Source organism: Saccopteryx bilineata, chromosome 7 (genome assembly GCF_036850765.1).
Source record: "Saccopteryx bilineata isolate mSacBil1 chromosome 7, mSacBil1_pri_phased_curated, whole genome shotgun sequence".
Classification (NCBI taxonomy): domain Eukaryota; kingdom Metazoa; phylum Chordata; class Mammalia; order Chiroptera; family Emballonuridae; genus Saccopteryx; species Saccopteryx bilineata.
In genome coordinates this window covers 50,605,913-50,626,045 of record NC_089496.1, presented here as the reverse complement: position 1 = coordinate 50,626,045, position 20,133 = coordinate 50,605,913, and the positions used below count along the sequence as shown (strand labels likewise).

The 20,133-nt window shown below is 39.9% G+C and overlaps 1 protein-coding gene across 1 annotated transcript in view; it reads right to left on the bottom strand.

The window, feature by feature from the left end:
- SEPTIN7 (septin 7) overlaps positions 1-20,133 on the bottom strand; it is a 46,321-nt gene that overhangs the window by 25,643 nt on the left and 545 nt on the right. Inside the window, exon 3 of the mRNA XM_066239584.1 lies at positions 11,396-11,502. Coding sequence (XP_066095681.1) covers positions 11,396-11,502 — 107 coding nt within the window. The remainder of the gene's footprint in view (positions 1-11,395; positions 11,503-20,133) is intronic.

The window sequence follows — 20,133 nt, the reverse complement described above, 5'->3', positions numbered from 1 at the left end:
TCTAATAACATAAGGGAGGCAAAATAACTGAGACTATAAGCAGACTCATCAGTTAGATGAGCAAACTAAAAACACTAAGTGATATTAACCTCACAGGGCTTAGGAAGTTCATATTTCATACACCCGATGGTCAAGTCAAAGGGTAACCTGGTTATGCAAATTATATCTCAATTTTTCTTAAGACAGAATAATCTAGTCAAATCTAGTATCTCAATATACCTTGACTTCACTCCCCATCTCCTTCATAATAACAGAGCATTCATCTAGGGGACTGCCACTGAAGCAGAAATATCCAAAGTAATCACACTACCCCTTTACCTAATACTTCTTTTAAATGACATAATACTGTATATTAGAAACTGATGCAAAAATATAATTGTTCTATACGAATCATCTCCCAATTTTACTTCAAACCATTTCTGATTCTCTAGTTACTAATAAAGTCCCTTTCTATCTTCTGTAATAAATTATATACTAATCAAACATCCTAAGAGCTTAAATTTTAATATCTTTGTTTCCTTGTTTTTAAGTTTTAAAAATCAGCAAAACAAGTTGTTTATTGACATGATAAGAAAAATGAAGGTCTGTATTTTACATACTTTAAAGAGTCTGTTTTGAAAGCTTTTCCCGTCTGGCCTATGAAATTCTGTGTATCCATACATGGTCAACACAAAGACGGCAACATATGGAAGAAATCCAGAAAACATAGCTGTAAATGAGTCCCCTTCACAGGATCCAACTGAATCTTATCATCTGATTCTGCAAGTGTCCTCATGGGATCCATGGAAAACAAATCAGTTCAAGTCCAGGAATTTCAAACTTTTCTTAACAAATCTATTCCAAATGGCCACTTTCCCATGCACTTGACTTGGGCAGGTCACACAGGCATGTTTTATGGCCTCGCTTAGAGCTCTCCAAGATTAAACACATCATTTAATACTGAAGGAATGAATCAAGGGCATTTTCAACTCCGTTCCTCTCTGAACAATAAAACTAAAGCCCTTATATTGTTTACGTATAATTAATTTATTGAGGCCTCTTTTGGACTCCAAGATTCCAGAAAGCCAAGGCACTGTTTTCTGATATTGTTCTGGTTTTCAATCTGATGGAAAAATCAAACCTTCCATGTCTATACCACTTCATTTCTATTATTTTCAAAAGGCTGTAAAATATACTAAACTGTCCTAACCTAATGTTTAAGAGCCATTTGTTATGATAAATAACAAGTGAACCTTCATTAACGATATTAAGTTTTGAGGAAAGGATTAGAATCTTCTGTCTGCTTCTCCACCCCTCCCCCTCTCCTTCCTCTCTGTCTCTCTCTTCCCCTCCCACAGCCGAGGCTCCATTGGAGCAAAGTTGGCCTGGGCACTGAGGATGACTCTGTGGCCTCTGCCTCAGGTGCTAGGATGGCTCTGGATACAACAGAGTGATGCCCCAGATGGGCAGAGCATCGCCCCCTGGTGGGCATGCCGGGTGGATCCCGGTCGGGCGCATGCGGGGAGTCTGTCTGACAATCTCCCCATTTCCAGCTTCGGAAAAATGAGAAAAAAAAAAAAAAAGAATCTTCTGTCAAGAGCTTATCTCTACCTACACTTGCTCGGCATTTCAGACAAAGCTCTGCGGAAACTTCAACATGCTGCGCCTGAGATATTTCACTTAGCTCAAACACAATATTTTAGTTATTTAATGGCTCAAAAGACAAACACCATCTTCAATACTTCATTATGTTCCATAAGAAAAGACCAATAGTTGTGCCTTAAGATTACTTCCTTCTCATCAACAGCCAGAACCAGTTTCTTGAGAAGTTGATATAAAGATACTAATTCTGCCTTCTACTCTCTCAACCACTACAACACCATTCCCATTCTCCTCCTTCTGAGATCTTAAGTCCCTTGTCTCTTTCATTTGCTATTAGCAGCCCCCTCCCCAAATGTTGTATTTCTTTCCAGCTCAGGCAATGTTGTTTCACAATATTCATAAACTGCAACCTCAAAAAGAATTTCCCTGCTGTCTGATGCCCTCTTATGTTCTCCTTTGTCTCACGGCTCTCCCACCTCCCAGTGTGGCTCTCCCCATGCTCTCTCTACCCGACTATCTCGGCCACCGTGCTCGGAAAAGTACCTTACAGCTTTCTGAACAAGAGCACTCCCCGTTTGTCTGAAACAACACTGAATATTCCCTCTTATTCAGTGGAACAGATCCCTTTTTCCTAAGTCTAATTTCTTGACAGCTGTTTGGACTATTTCCCCTGTATCTTCAACTTCTCATCCCTTAGGGACTGATTCTCCATAAGATACAAACATCTTCAGATCTTTTTTAGAAATAAATACCAAATGACTCACTCAGATCCCTACACTCAACCTCTAGGTACTCCTCTCCTTCACAGCTCCCCGTGGGCAGTGCCGCCCTGCCCACGCCCTTTCTCCTACTGCCATCTTGCTCTCCAGTCTTACCGCTTCCCTAAAACCTACCCTGCCAAGGTCGCCTCGACAGCACCCAGCACTAACCATAACTGTGTGTTACACCCCTCCCTTGACTGTGAGAGCCTTGAGAATTTTGATTGTGACTATCATCACTGTAGCCTCAAAACCTGGTCTCAGACAAGCATTCAAATGTCTGTTCTGTGACTGGTTCAAAAAAATATCAAAATCAGAGCAACATCAACAGGAGAGTTTTCTAATTGAAGTCAATAAAAACATTTCCGAGAGAGAGAGTATCATGTTATCTTCGGGACAGAATTCATTATTCTGTCGAACCCCAGGGGTTCCCAAACTTTTTACACAAGGGTCCAGTTCACTGTCCCTCAGACTGTTGGAGGGCCGGACTATAAAAAAAACTATGAACAAATCCCTATGCACGCTGCACATATCTTATTTTAAAGTAAAAAAAACAAAACGGAAGTAGTACTGTACGTGAGCGAAGCTGCGCTTTGCGGCACCTCCACATACAGTCTTCCAGGAGATGCATCTTGTGCTCCTCTCACTGACCACCAATGAAAGAGGTGCCCCTTCCGGAAGTGCGGCGGGGGGCCGGATAAATGGCTTCAGGGGGCCACATGTAGCCCGCGGGCCGTAGTTTGAGGACCCCTGTTTTAATTTTTTCTCATCTCCAAACTTTTTGTGCCCATTTATTTCACCTACAACAGTGATTTACAGGACTTCACAGACCAAGAAATAAGTTTTAAAAGGGACCAGCATAAGGTTTGCAACCAAGAACTAAAAAAAAAAACCCTCACATGGTCATTTCACAAAAGAAATTAAAATGAATTTAAGTCTCAGAATAAAGAACAGTCTTTCCCTAGCAGATAGATGGCAACCTTTCACCATCATGAAGATGTAAAATATTTTAAATATAACAAAATTATTTACTATCATACATATTTTTCTTAAAAATATTGTTAATCTGAAGATCTATATTTGAGACTGGAACATGAAGCGGAGTACAAGCGTTCAATGTTTCTGTTAATTCATTTTAATCAGTCTGTTGGAGAAATACACATATATAAATGAAAACAGAAGTAAAATGACGCCTACTTAATTGAGCCTGAAATAAGTGTATTCTAAAAGAACTAAGGAAAACCAGTTCACTCTCTTCCATTTCCCTGTAGAGACAGGATGAAACCAGACTGCAGCAGGCAGAAATACACACTAACAGAGCAGTGGTTCTAAGAGTGCAGGGCCCAGCCCTGCACCTGCAAAGTCTGGCAACTTATTAGCAATGCAAATTATTTGGGCGACCTCAAACCTAAAAAACAGCAAGCTCTGGGGTGGGTGGAGACTCAGCAATCTGCCTTAGCAAGCCTTCCAGGTGGCTGTGATGCACACTCAGGTCTGAAAACCAAGGGTACAGAAGCGCCAGGACCCGAGTGTGAGCTCACATTCAGAACTGCACAGCTCCCAGGCAAAAGGCCCAAGATAAGAAGTCAGAATCAATCTCAGAGACTTCTATCTAGTACTGAAAATGTCACTCATATCAGACAATATAATGTGCAACAGGAAGCTCAGAATCATCTCTGTTCGGTGTAGAGAACTCTTTCCTTCCAAGACTGTGACTGTGAAGGAATTTCTTTCTAAGATACGTCTCTTGTAAATAAACAGTGCTCAGGGAGGAGATTAGGAAATTGTGGTCTTCATTAAAATTTCACTCCCTATGTGGCCACAACACAGAATTTTTCTTTCCTCTTCCTATTTTTATTTTCAACAGTTGGAAGTATTTCAGAAAACCTTCAGGTCAGGGAAACGGCAGACATTTGCCTTTTGAAATTCAGGACTGTATGTTTCTCCTGGTCTAATATGTTTAAGCTGAGATATAATAATTCCGGCCACTCTCTACTGAGAGCACTTATGAGCTTCCAAGAGCTGATCATCTCGATTACTGGTCTTGGTGAAGAGCCAGTCAACTGAAAAAGAAAATTACATTCTAGTCTCTAAAAATCTGGAATGACTTCAAAATGTTTTTCAACCACCAGTCCAGACTAGTTGTTGGTCAAGTTAAGTTTGTAAATATGATGTATATGTTTGCTAGCTTTGGGTGTGTGGGAGACAGGCTGTAAGCAGGCAGGGTCCTTATAGCCTAAGGCTGTGATGGTGAACCTTTTTATAAAAACTGCCCACTTTTGCAGTGCTGGTCAACCTGGTCCCTCCCACCCAGTAGTGGGGTTCCAGTTTCATGGTGGGTGGTAACCAAACAGCACAGCAATTTGTTTTTCAAAACAAAGAGTCAGGAAGATATTCACAATAAAAGAGAACACTTTTGAAGTGTTACCTCCAAGGAAAATCAAGTGAGTTTAGACTGGATTATCTTGGAGAAAGGTCAATGCAAAAAGAATTCTAACAAATTAAATTGAGAACCTCTCCCAATTTCTTTAAATATTTATTTTTTATTTTTTTACAGAGACAGAGAGAGAGTCAGAGTGAGGGATAGACAGGGACAGACAGACAGGAACGGAGAGATGAGAAGCATCAATCATTAGTTTTTTGTTGCACATTGCGACACCTTAGTTGTTCATTGATTGCTTTCTCATATGTGCCTTGACCGTGGGCCTTCAGCAGACCGAATAACCCCTTGCTCGAGCCAGCGACCTTGGATCCAAGCTGGCGAGCTTTTTGCTCAAGCCAGATGAGCCCGCGCTCAAACTGGCAACCTCGGGGTCTTGAACCTGGGTCTTCCGCATCCCAGTCTGATGCTCTATCTACTGTGCCACCGCCTGGTCAGGCTCTCCCAATTTCTTTAACAGATACTAGCCTGGAAGAAATTATCTGCAACTTCTGAAATGTAATCTTATCTAGATAAGGAACTCCTCCAGATCAAGGAGGGAAAGGCTGGAAATATTAAGATGGTCAAAGCACTTTAGTGATACCTGAACACTTAATGAATATAAAAGACATGTTCAATCTTGTAAGATATTATTTTAAAAAATGAAACTATGAAATACCTTTGTATCTTTATGCAGATGCACACACTCACACACAATGTTCACAAGAGAAATGAGTGCTATGTCCACCAAAACATATGTACAAGAATATTCATATTAGTCAAACCTGAAAATACAAATGCTCACCTACAGTAGAAAGAATATGCTGTGATATATTCCTACAATGGAATATTATACAGCAATGAAAAAACCTCTGCTACACAAGACAAATAAATACACAGACATAACCCTCAGTGAAAGAAACTAGATCAAAGAGTATATTTAAATGAACATCTATAAAGAGAGCAGTTAAAGGGTGGTATTTAGGGGTGGGTGTAACACTGAGTGAGAGCAGGCCCAAGGAAGCCTTCTGAGGTGCTACAAATGTGTATCTTAACCTGGGTGGCGGTTACGTGGATACCAAAATACACCAAAAATTCATCAAGCTCTATGCTTAAATTTGTGTACAGGTACTTCAGTATACAAGACACACAATTAAAAATTAACTTTGCAAAAATGTTGCTCAAAACAAAATGAAAATAATAAAACTTTAATAAAGACCCTCCATTTATTCCAGCCTGACCCGTGGTGGCACAGTGGATGAAGCACCGACCGGGAATGCTGAGGTCTTTGGTTAGAAGCCCTGGACTTGCTCAGTCACGGGCTTGCACATATGAAAAGCAACCAGTACAAGCTGATGCTTCCTGATCCCCACCCCCTCTCAAATCAATAAATAAAATCTTTAAAAACAACCTATTCCATTTAATCTACAACAGTGAATAACAGTACTTCACCAACCAAGAAACAAAATACAAAACTTTAAATATTTTCATATTTTAAAATACCTCCACTAAACACTTACTCATAAATTTCTTAAATTGTCCAATCATTCAGTGAATACTGGATGATAGCATGACAGGTGCAGTTCTAGGAATGGAGCTGACAGCAAGGAAAAGAAATCCAGGCCCAACCCTCACAGGTTGGTCAGAAAAGGCCTGACAAAGAAAGCAACTTCAGAGAACTGAAGAAAACTAGAGGGGAAACCATGAGGAAGAGGAAGGGCTCTGGGGAGGAAATAGAATTAGCCCTCTCAAAAAACAAGGCAGTTATTTGGCCAGAGCAGAGTAAGCCAAAGCAAGTAAGCGTAGGAAACAGGCTGCTGAGGGGGCCTGGCCTTGCTTACAGTGAGACAGGAAGCCTCTGAAGAGTTCTGAGCAGACGGCAGCACGTTCTGATCCATGCTGTAAACCCACTGCTGTGTTAGAGACTGGGGTAGGAGCCACGGAGGTGAGCTAAGGGGCGACTGCAATAACCCCGGAAGAGAGACGACAGAACCATGGACACGAGTGGGACTAGGAAAGTGGGGACGGCGGCAGGATTCTGGATTCGCTGTGAAAGCAGAGGTGACGGGATTTGTTGATAAACTGCGTCTGGAGTTAGAAGAAAGGAGTTGAGGATGGTTCCAAGTTTCTTGGTCTGAGCCACTGGAAAGGTAGAGCTGACAGTGAAATGGAAACATCTGCAGGGAAAGCAGCTGGTTTAGGGTGAACTGGACCATATGGCCTATAGATATCTATAGATATTTTTATACATTGATTGATTTGTTTGGCAAATTTATTTTGGACATAAGAACTACCAGAAGAGGACATGCTTCGTTGAACTAACCTAGAACCAATTCTTTTTTTTATTTTTTTATTATTATTATTTATTATTATTATTATTTTTTACAGAGACAGAGTCAGAGAGAGGGACAGACGGGGACAGACAGACAGGAATGGAGAGATGAGAAACATCAATCATCAGTTCCTCATTGCGTTGTGACACCTTAGTAGTTCATTGATTGCTTTCTCATATGTGCCTTGACCGCAGGCCTTCAGCAGACCGAGTAACCCCTTGCTGGAGCCAGCGACCTTGGGTTCAAGCTGGTGGGCTTTTGCTCAAACCAGATGAGCCCACGCTCAAGCTGGCGACCTTGGGGTCTCGAACCTGGGTCCTCTGCATCCCAGTCCGACGCTCTATCCACTGCACCACTGCCTGGTCAGGCTAGAACCAATTCTTAATATGAATTTTACGGCATAACTATTTTTTCTCTTTTGGTATTGTTTTCTTTTTTCTTTTTTTTTTTTCCTGAAGTTGGAAATGGGGAGGCAGTCAGACAGACTCCCACATGCGCCCGACCAGATCCACCCGGCACGCCCACCAGGGGGCAATGCTCTGCCCATCTGGGGCATTGCTCTGTTGCAACCAGAGCCATTCTAGCGCCTGAGGCAGAGGCCATAGAGCCATCCCCAGTGCCCAGGCCAACTTTGCTCCAGTGGAGCCCTGGCTTCAGGAGGGGAAGAGAGAGACAGAGAGGAAGAAGAGGGGGAGGGGTGGAGAAGCAGATGGGCGCTTCTCCTGTGTGTCCTGGCCGGGAATCGAACCCAGGACTTCTACACGCCAGGCCGACGCTCTACCACTGAGCCAACCAGCCAGGGTCTTGTTTTCTTTTTAAAAGGCTTTTTGTTTTTTAACTATAAAAGCATGCTCACTGTTTAAAATTGAGATGATATAATAATAAGAAAAAATATTCAGTTTCATAATGTGGAAAATCACTGATGACAACTGGACATAAATCCTACTTAATACACTTTACTTTTTTGTACTGCATGGACTGTTACAGAGTAAGCATAGCTACAACTACATTACAATCTTTCATTGGGCAAATACTTCATTGCAGAGTATGTCAAACTAAATTTCTGGGTGTTGCATTCCTGAGATGGCATGTGACGACACTCTCATGTGTTCAGACACTAGTAAAAATCACTGCACAGGGAAAATCAAGAGAGCTAGAAATATTATTCTTTTGTGTTTATTAAACAAAGTAAAATAAAACATGGTAAGGTACAAAACTACCATGAGTTAAGTGGCTTTCATCATCCATCTAGAACTTCAAACCTACTACTTAAATGAAAGCCAATATCCTCCCAAGTCCATCTTATGATTTCAAACCTAAGAAGCAACAGCGAATACCATGTGTGTACTATTACAAAAAATTTTAAAACATACACCATTCTGTGTTTATTTTCAATTGCCTAATTGGGAGAATTTACCCGTTTGTCAGATTTTTAAAGGAAAAGGTGAAATAAGTCAAAAGAAAACAATTTGTTGGACCAAACATTATTAAAAATGGGGAGATGTAGAAAAGAGAAGCTAACCCACTTATTAAGAATAGATTCATCTATTAAACTAGCATGGATTACTACAACAGAGAGCGAGCACAGGTCGACAGAACACAGGCTAGGCCAGACTGCTGAGATCCGCAGCCTCGCTCTGTCACTGTCCATGACCTCAGTTTATCACCATCTCTGTGCCTCCACGTTCACAGCTGTAAGATGGGGGCAACATTAGCCACTCATCTCATAAAGTTCTTAGACAATACCATTTACCTCATAAAAAATAAAATAAGTAATACATCTGAGGTAGCTGGAGCAGTACCTAGAAGGTGGTATGGCTCACTTTGTGCTGTTTGATTATTAATGCAGGCCTGGCACTCGGTTAGGTGCTGGAGCATTCAGACTTCCTCACTAGCACTGGTCACCTAGAGCACTACTGGTAGGTACATGAACAGTAACAGCTAACAGATAGTTTACATACACTAAACATCCCCAAACTTAGGAATCTACACTAGGGTTCCTTTAACATTTCTACATGATTCACTTACTAATCTTGAATTTAAATACCTACATTAAAAAAGTTAAAAGTTTAACTTCTTGCCTGACCAGGCGGTGGCACAGTGGATAGAGCATTGGACTGGGATGCCGAGGACCCAGGTTCAAGACCCCGAGGTCGCCAGCTTGAGCACAGGCTCATCTGGTTTGAGCAAAAGCTCACCAGCTTGGACCCAAGGTCACTGGCTCGAGCAAGGGGTTACTCGGTCTGCTGAAGGCCCACAGTCAAGGCACATATGAGAAAGCAATTAATGAAGAACTAAAGTGTTGCAATGCGCAACGAAAAACTAATGATTGATGCTTCTCATCTATCTTTTCCTGTCTGTATGTTCTTGTCTATCCCTCTTTCTGACTCTCTCCCTGTCCCTGTAAAAAAAAAAAAAAAAAAAAAAAAAGTTTAACTTCTTGTCCAAGTATCCAATATTAATCACAAAATAAATAAGCAATGTAGTAGCAAGTTTTTAGAAGACACTTTTGCAGGTACACAAATTCGAAATCTCAAGCTCTATGAGGGATACAAAAATATTCCTAGTAGAGTAAAGCTTTAAAAAGGAGAAGTGAAATACTCTTGCCCCAGAACTACTTCAGGGACCTACACTGAGCCTGCAGCCTGGCATGTGCCGCTGCCCCGATGTTCCCGACTGTCCTTCCAAACTGTGCAGGGGATCGTCTCTGCCAACCCTTCGAGTCCAGCACCAGCACCCCCGCCTCAGGGGTGCCTGCTCCAGCCACAACTGGACCGCACCACCCTGCTCGTGCGCTGTGAAACTCCACCAACAATTTTTTCAATCAACAGTTTAGAGCAGTGCTGCCTAACAAAAATGGAATGTAAGCCACAAAGGTCATTTAAAAATTTTCAGTAGCCACTTTAAAAAGTAGTAACGTGAGATTAATGTATTTTATTTATTTATTTATTTATTTATTTTTTTTGCATTTTTCTGAAGCTGGAAACAGGGAGAGACAGTCAGACAGACTCCCGCATGCGCCCGACCGGGATCCACCCGGCACGCCCACCATGGGGCCACGCTCTGCCCACCAGGGGGTGATGCTCTGCCCATCCTGGGCGTCGCCATGTTGCGACCAGAGCCACTCTAGCGCCTGGGGCAGAGGCCACAGAGCCATCCCCAGCGCCCGGGCCATCCTTGCTCCAATGGAGCCTTGGCTGCGGGAGGGGAAGGGAGAGACAGAGAGGAAGGCGCGGCAGAGGGGTGGAGAAGCAAATGGGCGCTTCTCCTATGTGCCCTGGCCGGGAATCGAACCCGGGTCCTCCGCACGCTAGGCCGACGCTCTACCGCTGAGCCAACCAGCCAGGGCTAATGTATTTTATTTATCCCAATATAACCAAAATATTATCACTGAAAAATGCAATCAATATAAGAAACATTATTAGACACTTTGAACTCTTTTTTACATACTAGGTCTTCAAACACAGAGATGTATTTTATACTTGCATAACATCTCAATTGGGACTGCCCATATTTTAACAGCTCAACAGTCACACGTGGCTACCAGCTCCTGCCCTGGACAATGCAGCTCTAGAATCTACACGAAGCCCAGCCTACAGGCCAGCAGCACTGCCATCATCTGGGATTCTGCTAGAAACGCAGCCAGCCAGCCCACCTGAGACCCACCTACGAGAACCAAACTCAGTTTTACCAAGCTCCCCAAGAGATCTGAATGCACACGCAAGATTGAAAAGTACTCAATTAAACCACACATAGCTTGGAAGCCTTACAAGTTGCTACTGCCATTCAACATAGTACTTTATTTACTATTAATGGCTTTTCTAAGCGTCATGTTTTCTCTATGCCTTTATGTGACTGTCCAACAGAACTTTCTGCAATAGTGAAATATATCCCACAGCCTAAATGTAGTTGTTGGTCACATATGGCTACTGAGCACATAAAATGTGACTGTTGTAGCAAATGAGAAACTAAATTTTTATTTACTTTAGCTCATTCAAACTTAAATAGCCACATATGGCAAGTAGCTACCTTATTACAGTGTAATTCTAAGACTATTATTTACTCCTATAATTATCACAGCGCAATCTCTATTAGGGTCTTCAAGACAAATTTAGAAGGTTTTAATCAAGATAATTCCTCTAATTGGCTACACTTCTTTCTCAACGATCAGTGAGTCTACCGCTTTACACTGGCTGAGGCCAACTCTGAACCCGACCTCTAGGGAAGCACAATGGAAGTTCCAGTGTGTGGTCTGTGTGTTAACACCACTCCAGCTTATGAATGAACAATACTAAAATGCGTACCTGCACAGTCTTTTTTATTCTATGAGAAGGACCTGGATACTCTGCAGAATACAAATCTGTGAGAAATAATGAATTGATTAACGTTGACTTTCCCAGTCCAGATTCACCTAAAAGAAACAGGGAGGGGAGAAAAACCTGTTAAATTCAGCCATGTTACCAACTTCAATATTCAACCAATGCTATAATCAAACTTGCTTTATCCAAGTACTTCTTGGTGAGATAAGAAAATGACATTAGAAAATATACTACAGTAAGTCCCTGAGCTACAAACATCTGACTTATGCACAACTCGTACTTACAAACAGAGCACCATAAGGGCTATTGGTAATTAACTGCAGATGGACATCAGTGAAAATGTTATCACAGAATTACTCAACTCTCATGGCAAAAAACTAACCAATGAAGACCTTACAGAACTAGATGAGAGCAGCAGATGAGAGCATTTAGGGAAGAAAACAGGGACCTAGAACTACCAGAACTGAAAAAGTCTGCTACGAAAGAGTTAGCTGATGCTTTTCGTCTCACTGAAGCAGAAATGAGGAAGTTAGAGGAGCCAGATCCTGCCACAGAGAGGCTTACCAAAGTTTACCACACAGTTACTGAAGGCCTGAGCTGCTACAGGGCCGTTAACGATGAGAAAAAGAAAGGGTCTGAACGAATGTCCCTTAACACCTACTTCAAGAAAGTGACTCCAGCAACAGAATCCAACCCTGACTCTCGAACACCAGTCCCATCCTCTCCAACATGTCCATCATCCTCTGCATCACCCAAGATCGTGTAAGGTTGTATTTGAAAATTTTTAAGTGTTGATATGCACAGAAAGGTAAAAATACTGTGTTAAGACAAACATCTAACTTGCATTTAATAGGTAAATGTACCTGTTCCAACTTACATACAAATTCAACTTAAGAACCTACAGAACCTATCTCATTCAACCTGGGGACTTCCTGTATACCTTCTGCAACAAGGCCAGCATTCCTCGTTTTACTGGATTTTACAGGGAAATAACTGGATTTAATTTTTTTCTGTCCTTGTTAAAACAACATAGTGTAATACTTACAATTTAAGATATTAGTTAATATAAATTATAAAATAATAGTAACTAGAGTCTGTAATGCTACACCCGTACTTGAACATTATATGTGGGTTAATACAACCCTTTTTCTCCTTATCTTTGAGGTCTAGCCCATGAAAGCCATGCATATTCCATCACTATGCAAGAATGCTACATTTCAACTCTAAGAATAAAACATTCATGAAATGTTTGTTTATGAGATTTTGAAGAAAGTCACACCAATAATTATAATAGTTACACCAACATTTGAAGATGGCCAGGGGAAAGGAAACTAAACAACCAGATAAACCAAGAGACAGCATCACAAAAAGTGAGAAAGGCCCTGGCCGGTTGGCTCAGTGGTAGAGCGTCGGCCTGGCGTGCAGAAGTCCCGGGTTCGATTCCCGGCTAGGGCACACAGGAGAAGTGCCCATCTGCTTCTCCACCCCTCCCCCTCTCCTTCCTCTCTGTCTCTCTCTTCCCCTCCCGCAGCCGAGGCTCCACTGGAGCAAAGATGGCCCGGGCGCTGGGGATGGCTCCTCGGCCTCTGCCCCAGGCGCTAGAGTGGCTCTGGTCGCAACAGAGCGACCCCTCCCCCCGGAGTGGCAGAGCATCGCCCCTGGTGGGCAGAGCGTCGCCCACTGGTGGGCGTGCCGGGTGGATCCTGGTCGGGCGCATGTGGGAGTCTGTCTGACTGTCTCTCCCCGTTTCCAGCTTCAGAAAAATACAGAAAAAAAAAAAAAAAGGGGAGAAAGAACTGCAAAGAAAAGTAATGCATAATACCAAATGAGAGGTTAAAGAAAAACTGATCAAGGGCCTTTTACTGACATTTAATAAAAGCAATTTTATATTAAGAAGTCAAATGGTGAGGAGTTAAGTAATAAATGGAAATCTAAAAGCATAGATTCATTCAGTAACATATAGAGAAGACACCACCCACAAGGTAGATAAAAATGTTATCCAGGAAAGGTGCTATTCTTTGTCTTGCTTTTTAATAATTTTATCTCTGAAGATTTAATCCAACAGTCTAGATCAGGGGTAGTCAACCTTTTTATACCTACCGCCCACTTTAGTATCTCTGTTACTAGTAAAATTTTCTAACTGCCAACCAGTTCCACAGTAATGGTGATTTATAAAGTAGGAAAGTAACTTTACTTTATAAAATTTATAAAGCAGAGTTACAGCAAGTTAAAGCATATAATCATAATTGCTTACCAAGTACTTTATGTTGGATTTTTGCTAAATTTGGCAGAATAAATCTTTATAAAACAACTCACTATAGTTAAATCTATCTTTTTATTTGTACTTTGGTTGCTCCGCTACCGCCCACCATGAAAGCTGGAACGCCCACTAGTGGGTGGTAGGGACCAGGTTGACTACCACTAGACTATATTAGATGCTGATTATTTCCGAGGTCTTTCATACATATGTGGCCTGGGATTTACTATAGATTATTTCACATCCTCAAAAATCTATTGGGGTATCCTTCAACATACAGACTGATGTACATGCTAATTCTAAAATGCAAGCTAAACAGGTTCCTTATGACCTGCTTCTGCAATTATTTAAACAAGGTTTACTTATCCTAATTACAGTAACTGACCACCAGCAGTAAGAGCTAAGTAATAATTCTGCTGTGCAGCTAGTAGCGAACATTCCAACTAGCCACTCAATAATGACCTCCCCTTCATCAAGTTAGGAAGTTTTCACTTGCCATGCATTTGAAGTTAGGAGGTCTTAAGGAGGATGTTTATAATATTTCTTGCTATACTCAGATAAAAATACTCTTTTTATAGCCCAGTTCAAGAGGATAATTACCTTATTTATTTTTTAATTCCATGTTACCAGAAAAATCTCAATGTCTCCTGGGAAATTTTTTCATGATTTCAAATTAGAGGGCAGCTAGAGGCCGGTGGCCACACCAGAGGGAAAGGACAGAGAGGACCAGGAGAGGAAAGCAGGGTGCAACAAGGAAACGGATTTCACTTGCACAGAAGAGGGGAAGCAAGAAATTGAATTCATTTATTCTTCAGCAGAGAGCAAATTCTACTGGATTGTTAAGGAGTGCCTTTCAATCTACAGATTGAATTGTATACCAGGTGATCTAATTACCTGGTAGTCCAGGTAATTCATCAGTGGTGAACTGGGTTGACTGTGATCTTTAGAACTATACAATTCACAAATTTTTTTCAAGTTCTATAAATCTCACATAGTAAAATTTATATCCACCCTAAGACCAGTGGTGGGTTGTGTGAACCATACTGTTGATTGCGTGAATCTGTATTTCTTCTAAAAAAATACATGAATATCAAAAGATATTTGAGTTACCAAAACAACAACAACTATATTTCAAAGAGATGCATAATTCTATTCCTATCTCTCAACATTAAAAGAATCCATTAGAGCAGTGGTTTTCAACTTTTTAACACTTAGGGACTAGGGACCTAGCCAGCTGGAACCTGAAACACGCAACAAATAAAGTTTTATCTTACCATGCTTAACAATGTAACATGGTACAAGCTGATGCTTGATTTCTAAATTCCTCATGTACAACGCATAGGATACCACGTAAGTCTGTTCGAATGTTTTTTGTCTATTGCGCGATTTGTAAAATGCTCTGCACAGTACAAAAACTTGTTTGAATGAGACTACAGGCTACAAAGATATCTAAAACAACCTCAATAGTATTTGCATTGATGATAAAGGCTGCTAAGTGGCAATCACTCTGATCATATGCAATTTTTTTAAAATTTATTTATTTATTTATTCATTTTTAGAGAGGAAAGAAAGGGAGAGAGAGAGACAGAGAGGGAGAAGGGGGGGAGGAGCTGGAAGCATCAACTCCCATATGTGCCTTGACCAGGCAAGCCCAGGGTTTCAAACCGGCAACCTCAGCATTTCCAGGTCAACGCTTTATCCACTGCACCACCACAAGTCAGGCGAGCATATGCAAATTTGACTAAAATCACTATAGAATGGAGGTTAAGGGACAGCTCTCGTCAAAATGCAGATTCCCACATTCCTGGGTCACACATCTTGAAAAGGTAGTCCAGGTAATTCTGATTAAAAAGTTCAGGGTTGCTGACCTGTGGTGGCGCAGTGGATAAAGCATTGACATGGAACACTGAGGTCACTGGTTCAAAACCCTGGGCTTGCCTGGTTAAGACACATACATATGGGAAGCAACTACTATGAGGATGCTTCCCACTTCTCCCCCACCCCATTTCTCTAAATTAATTAATTAAATTAATTGGTTAAATAGTTCAGGTAAACACAAACTTAGATTAATCAAGATGTAGTTCATTGAATTTCTTTGATCATTTGTCCTTTTAGATGACTAAAATTTTATAGTTTACTTCTTAGATCAGTTATTTATAATGATGGCTTAAACCAAGAAATACTGTTAACTGCTAAATGACATTAAATCTGATTTTATTGAAATATGATTCAATAACAAAAGCAAACACTATCCTATATGAAAAATTTAACTTCGATACTCAAAATTAAAATCTACTATCAGTCCCTAAGAGTCTTTAAAACAGTCCCTAAGAGTCTTTCTATCACTGACATTAAGTACCTGACACACCCAAGGGAAAATAAGATACTCAACAGGTCTGTAAAAAGCATTATTATAGCAACTATAAAGCAAGTGTACCCTTAAGACTAATTAGTGATGTCTCAAAGTAACTTGAGCAAAATACTTAAACTTAAATGTATTTATTGAAATACACAGGATAGGCAAGTATAAAATTATATTTTGTTACCAAGAATGCAAGTTTCCCAGCTAAATCATATTTATAATGGGGGAAGAATAAATCTTTGACCATGTTTCAAATTAGCTAATTCATCAAAAATTCATCAAAAAAAGAGCTTTGCGCAGCCATCTACACTGAACTGCAAAGTAAGGGCACATGTGTGTCCTGAAATGTGTGTAACCAAAGCAGTTCAACAAAGTAGAAGTCCAAAGGAAGGGTTAATCAAGTATCTAGCATATTAGCTGCCGTATCATTCTCAACCATCTCTGATCTTTGTCTTCTCTTCAACTCTGGTGTTTGGATCTTTCAACTAAGTCATAAAAATATAATAATAAATAATAGTTAGATTAATATTTTAGTTTACAGGTTTACTAGGCACTTTATATAGACAGCATTTATACAAGGTACATTCATATACACAATTATCTCACGCCCTCTGGGTAGTGGTACTTATACAAAATAGATGATATTATTATCCAAGTGTCTCCACCCCACCACCACCCCATTTCCTCAGGTTCTTAGGGCTGTGGCTCTTGGTATTAATCTCAGTGCAGTTTCTGGCTTAAGAAGACGAGGTAAATGTTTGTTGTGATAAGGAAATTGAGACCGAAAGTGATCTGTCAAAGGTCAGAATGCTCATTTGTGGCAGAAATTAGAGATTAAAAATAGGCTAAGTATATTCTTTTTGTAACACCACTATACTAATTTAGTATTATATATAATAGATTTGTTAGTTTAAATATAAGGCTGATTTTTGTGGCATGTTAAAAACAAATAAAAAGCATATGTATATAACTAGTTCTTTTACAAAATTGCCAAACTATATTATACGTTTGAAATTTCAGCACAAGAGTTACTGGTTTCAGGACTCTAATCTATCCCATCAGGCAAATAAGTTATTAAGATGTTAACTCCAATAAACCCAAATAATAACTCTGACTCTTTATACCTTAAACAAACTCTACTAAAGTAATTATTAAATTGTAATTAGTAGTATGTGTTTCCCTGGAAATTCCTTTGAGTATTGAAGTGGTCGCTTTCTTTTTATAACATCAGCTTAGTTCACAATTCCCAGCATTTGACCCCTGATCAGCTATGTCATCTGAATTACTAATCATTTGATTAAAATCTAAACCTCAGGACCATGACAAGAATACTATAGAAATCTCATCATTATGTTATTACTGTGACTATGGCCTCCTATAACATAATAAATTTATATTCTATCATAAAAACCTGAATTCAGAATGAACTACAAATCATGATTCATAATTGATTCTTTGATATGCAATTTCCTTGTGTTCATCATCTACTTGAGAGATCTAGACAGTGCAAGAACAGAAGACCCTAAAGTCTGAAGCTTTCTTCCTTCTAAATATTAACTTAACCTATATGTCTCAATTGTTAATAAATTTGGAGGCTATCCAGAAGTTTGCCAAACTCGTTTGTCAAAAGTCATGTAAATGCAACCTCTCTCTACAACACTACACACACCTGCAAATAAATCATTTTCACTTCCAAATCAAAATGTTTGAACTTTAGTTTCATTAGTCAGTTTCTGAATGGCAGCCCCAAATTACAATTTCACCAATTTTTCTACTTTATATAAACATTAAAAAGAAAAGCAAAAACAGATTTCTTCTATTCAGATGTTAGTTAATTCCATTAATTTTTAAACCCCTCAAAATTATTTTAGCTCTTTCTCTTCTACTTCCCTTCCTAAATATTCAGTTCAAAACTCATTATCTGGGGCTGAAAAAGGCAAGTGAACACACTGGGAAGAAGAGCCTCAGGGGCCCGAGCAGGATGTCAGGCCTGCAAGATGAAAGGTGCAAGGGGGTCTGGGAGGAGACCTGAACCCCAAACGGAAGCGGGGGCATCTGCGTGAGAACAGTGCCCAACGTGGGTGTCACAGCACTTGAAAGGGGTGAGCAAGGCCGCTGCCAGGGAGTGGAAAGGAGGAGTGTGGGAAATATGGCAGAAGATCAGTTATATACAGGGGATTGATCAAATAAGTAAACACTAAGATAAGATAACGGCTTCTCACCACGGAAGGACATTACAACTACAGACAAGATATAAAGCAGAATGACCACTGGGTAATAAACTGAAACTGGAGATATCGGTGTGAACTTAATGGTTTTCAATATACTATATCTAGCTAGATACAGATGTCTATAGACGTAAATGTGTATGTGCATATATGTGCGTATGTCCATACATCTATTTGTATGTAAACAAGCATTTATTTTCTGATTCGGATGCTGTCTTATAGTTATGTAGAATATCCATCCTTGAGGAAGGGAAACACAAATATTAGGGGTAACAGTATCATGCATGTCAAATGGTTTTTTTTTTAAAGTTCTAAACTTGTAACTTGTTTTTATCATTGTTTCAAAATCAAAACATTATTTCAGCACAAAAATTACTATAAATCAATGCCACATGCTCCCAATTATATAACTTTTACTATATTATTATAACTATTTTATTTTATTATTAGTTATCATTGTTAATGTCTTGCTGTGCCTAATTTATGAATTAAACTTCATCATAGGTATGAATATATAAAAAAAAGGTCTTTCATACAGAGGTGGCCGCAACAAGTTGATGCTTCTCAGCTGTCTCCCTTCCTGTCTGTCTGTCCCTGAATGAAAAGACAAGTAGGCTCTGGCCCAGTAGCTCAGTTGGTTAGAGCAGTGGTCCCCAACCTTTCTTGGGCCACGGACCGGTTTAATGTCAGAAAATATTTTTACGGACCCGCCTTTAGGGTGGGACGGATAAATGTATCATGTGACCAAGACAAGCGTCAAGAGTGAGTCTTAGACGGATGTATTAGAATCTGGTCATTTTTTAAAATTAAAACATCGTTCAGATTTAAATATAAATAAAACAGAAATAATGTAAGTTATTTATTCTTTCTCTGCGAACCGGTGTCAAATGGCCCATGGACCGGTACCAGTCCGTGGCCCGGGGGTTGGGGACCACTGGGTTAGAGCATCATTCTGATATGTGAAGGTTGCAGGTTCAATCCCCAGTCAGGGCACACACAAAAATCAACCAAGGAATGCATAAATAAGTGAAACAACAAATCAATGCCTCTCACTCTTTCTCCCTCTCACTCTTCCTCTCTCTTTCTGAAATCAATAAATTTAAAAAAAGTAATATAGAGAATTACAATAAAGTTTCATCATACTTAGGATTTAAGTTCTAAAGTCAACCTTATATAAAGTGAAAATATTATAGTCACTTAAGATTAAGATTGTCATTTAAGATTACTAATTTTATATATGGTAATGTGTTTCTTCATATATAATGATGACATTGCCAACAGTCAAAATAACTCTTGAAAATCTCTTAAAATGGACTCCAGGCAGGGGCAGGGGAAGGTACTCAAAGCAGAAAGCACAGGGAAAATGAGACTGAGTTAGAGAACAAGGGGAGTCATACTGCACTCACTCTGGGGCTTATTGTCAATGAATGAATTCCTGAGGGAATCGTTTGCATGATTACGATCATTTCTACCCCAGCCTTCTTTCTAAAATTGGAAGTACATAAATATATATTTAAGTTAAATGCTCATGTGCTGCGCCACTGCCTAGTATATAAGCCACATAAAAGAAATCATCCTGGAGAAATAAGTAATTACCAGATGCTATTTCCTTCTTTAGCATTACCAATTGAAGAGAACTCCTCTAGTGTTCTAGTCCACCACCCACCCATCCCCACTACTGCTTAACTTTCACTTCAGTTTCCAAAATTGTGCCACCTTAAAAAAGGAGACAAGAAAATATATAAATCCCATTACATCATCAAGCTAAATTCTCAAATGTAAATGTACTCACATAATAAGAGAAAACATGAGGCATAAGCCCTGCAGTTATTTGGCCTCCTGTTTTCTTAAATTCATTCAGAGTTGATTAACAGTT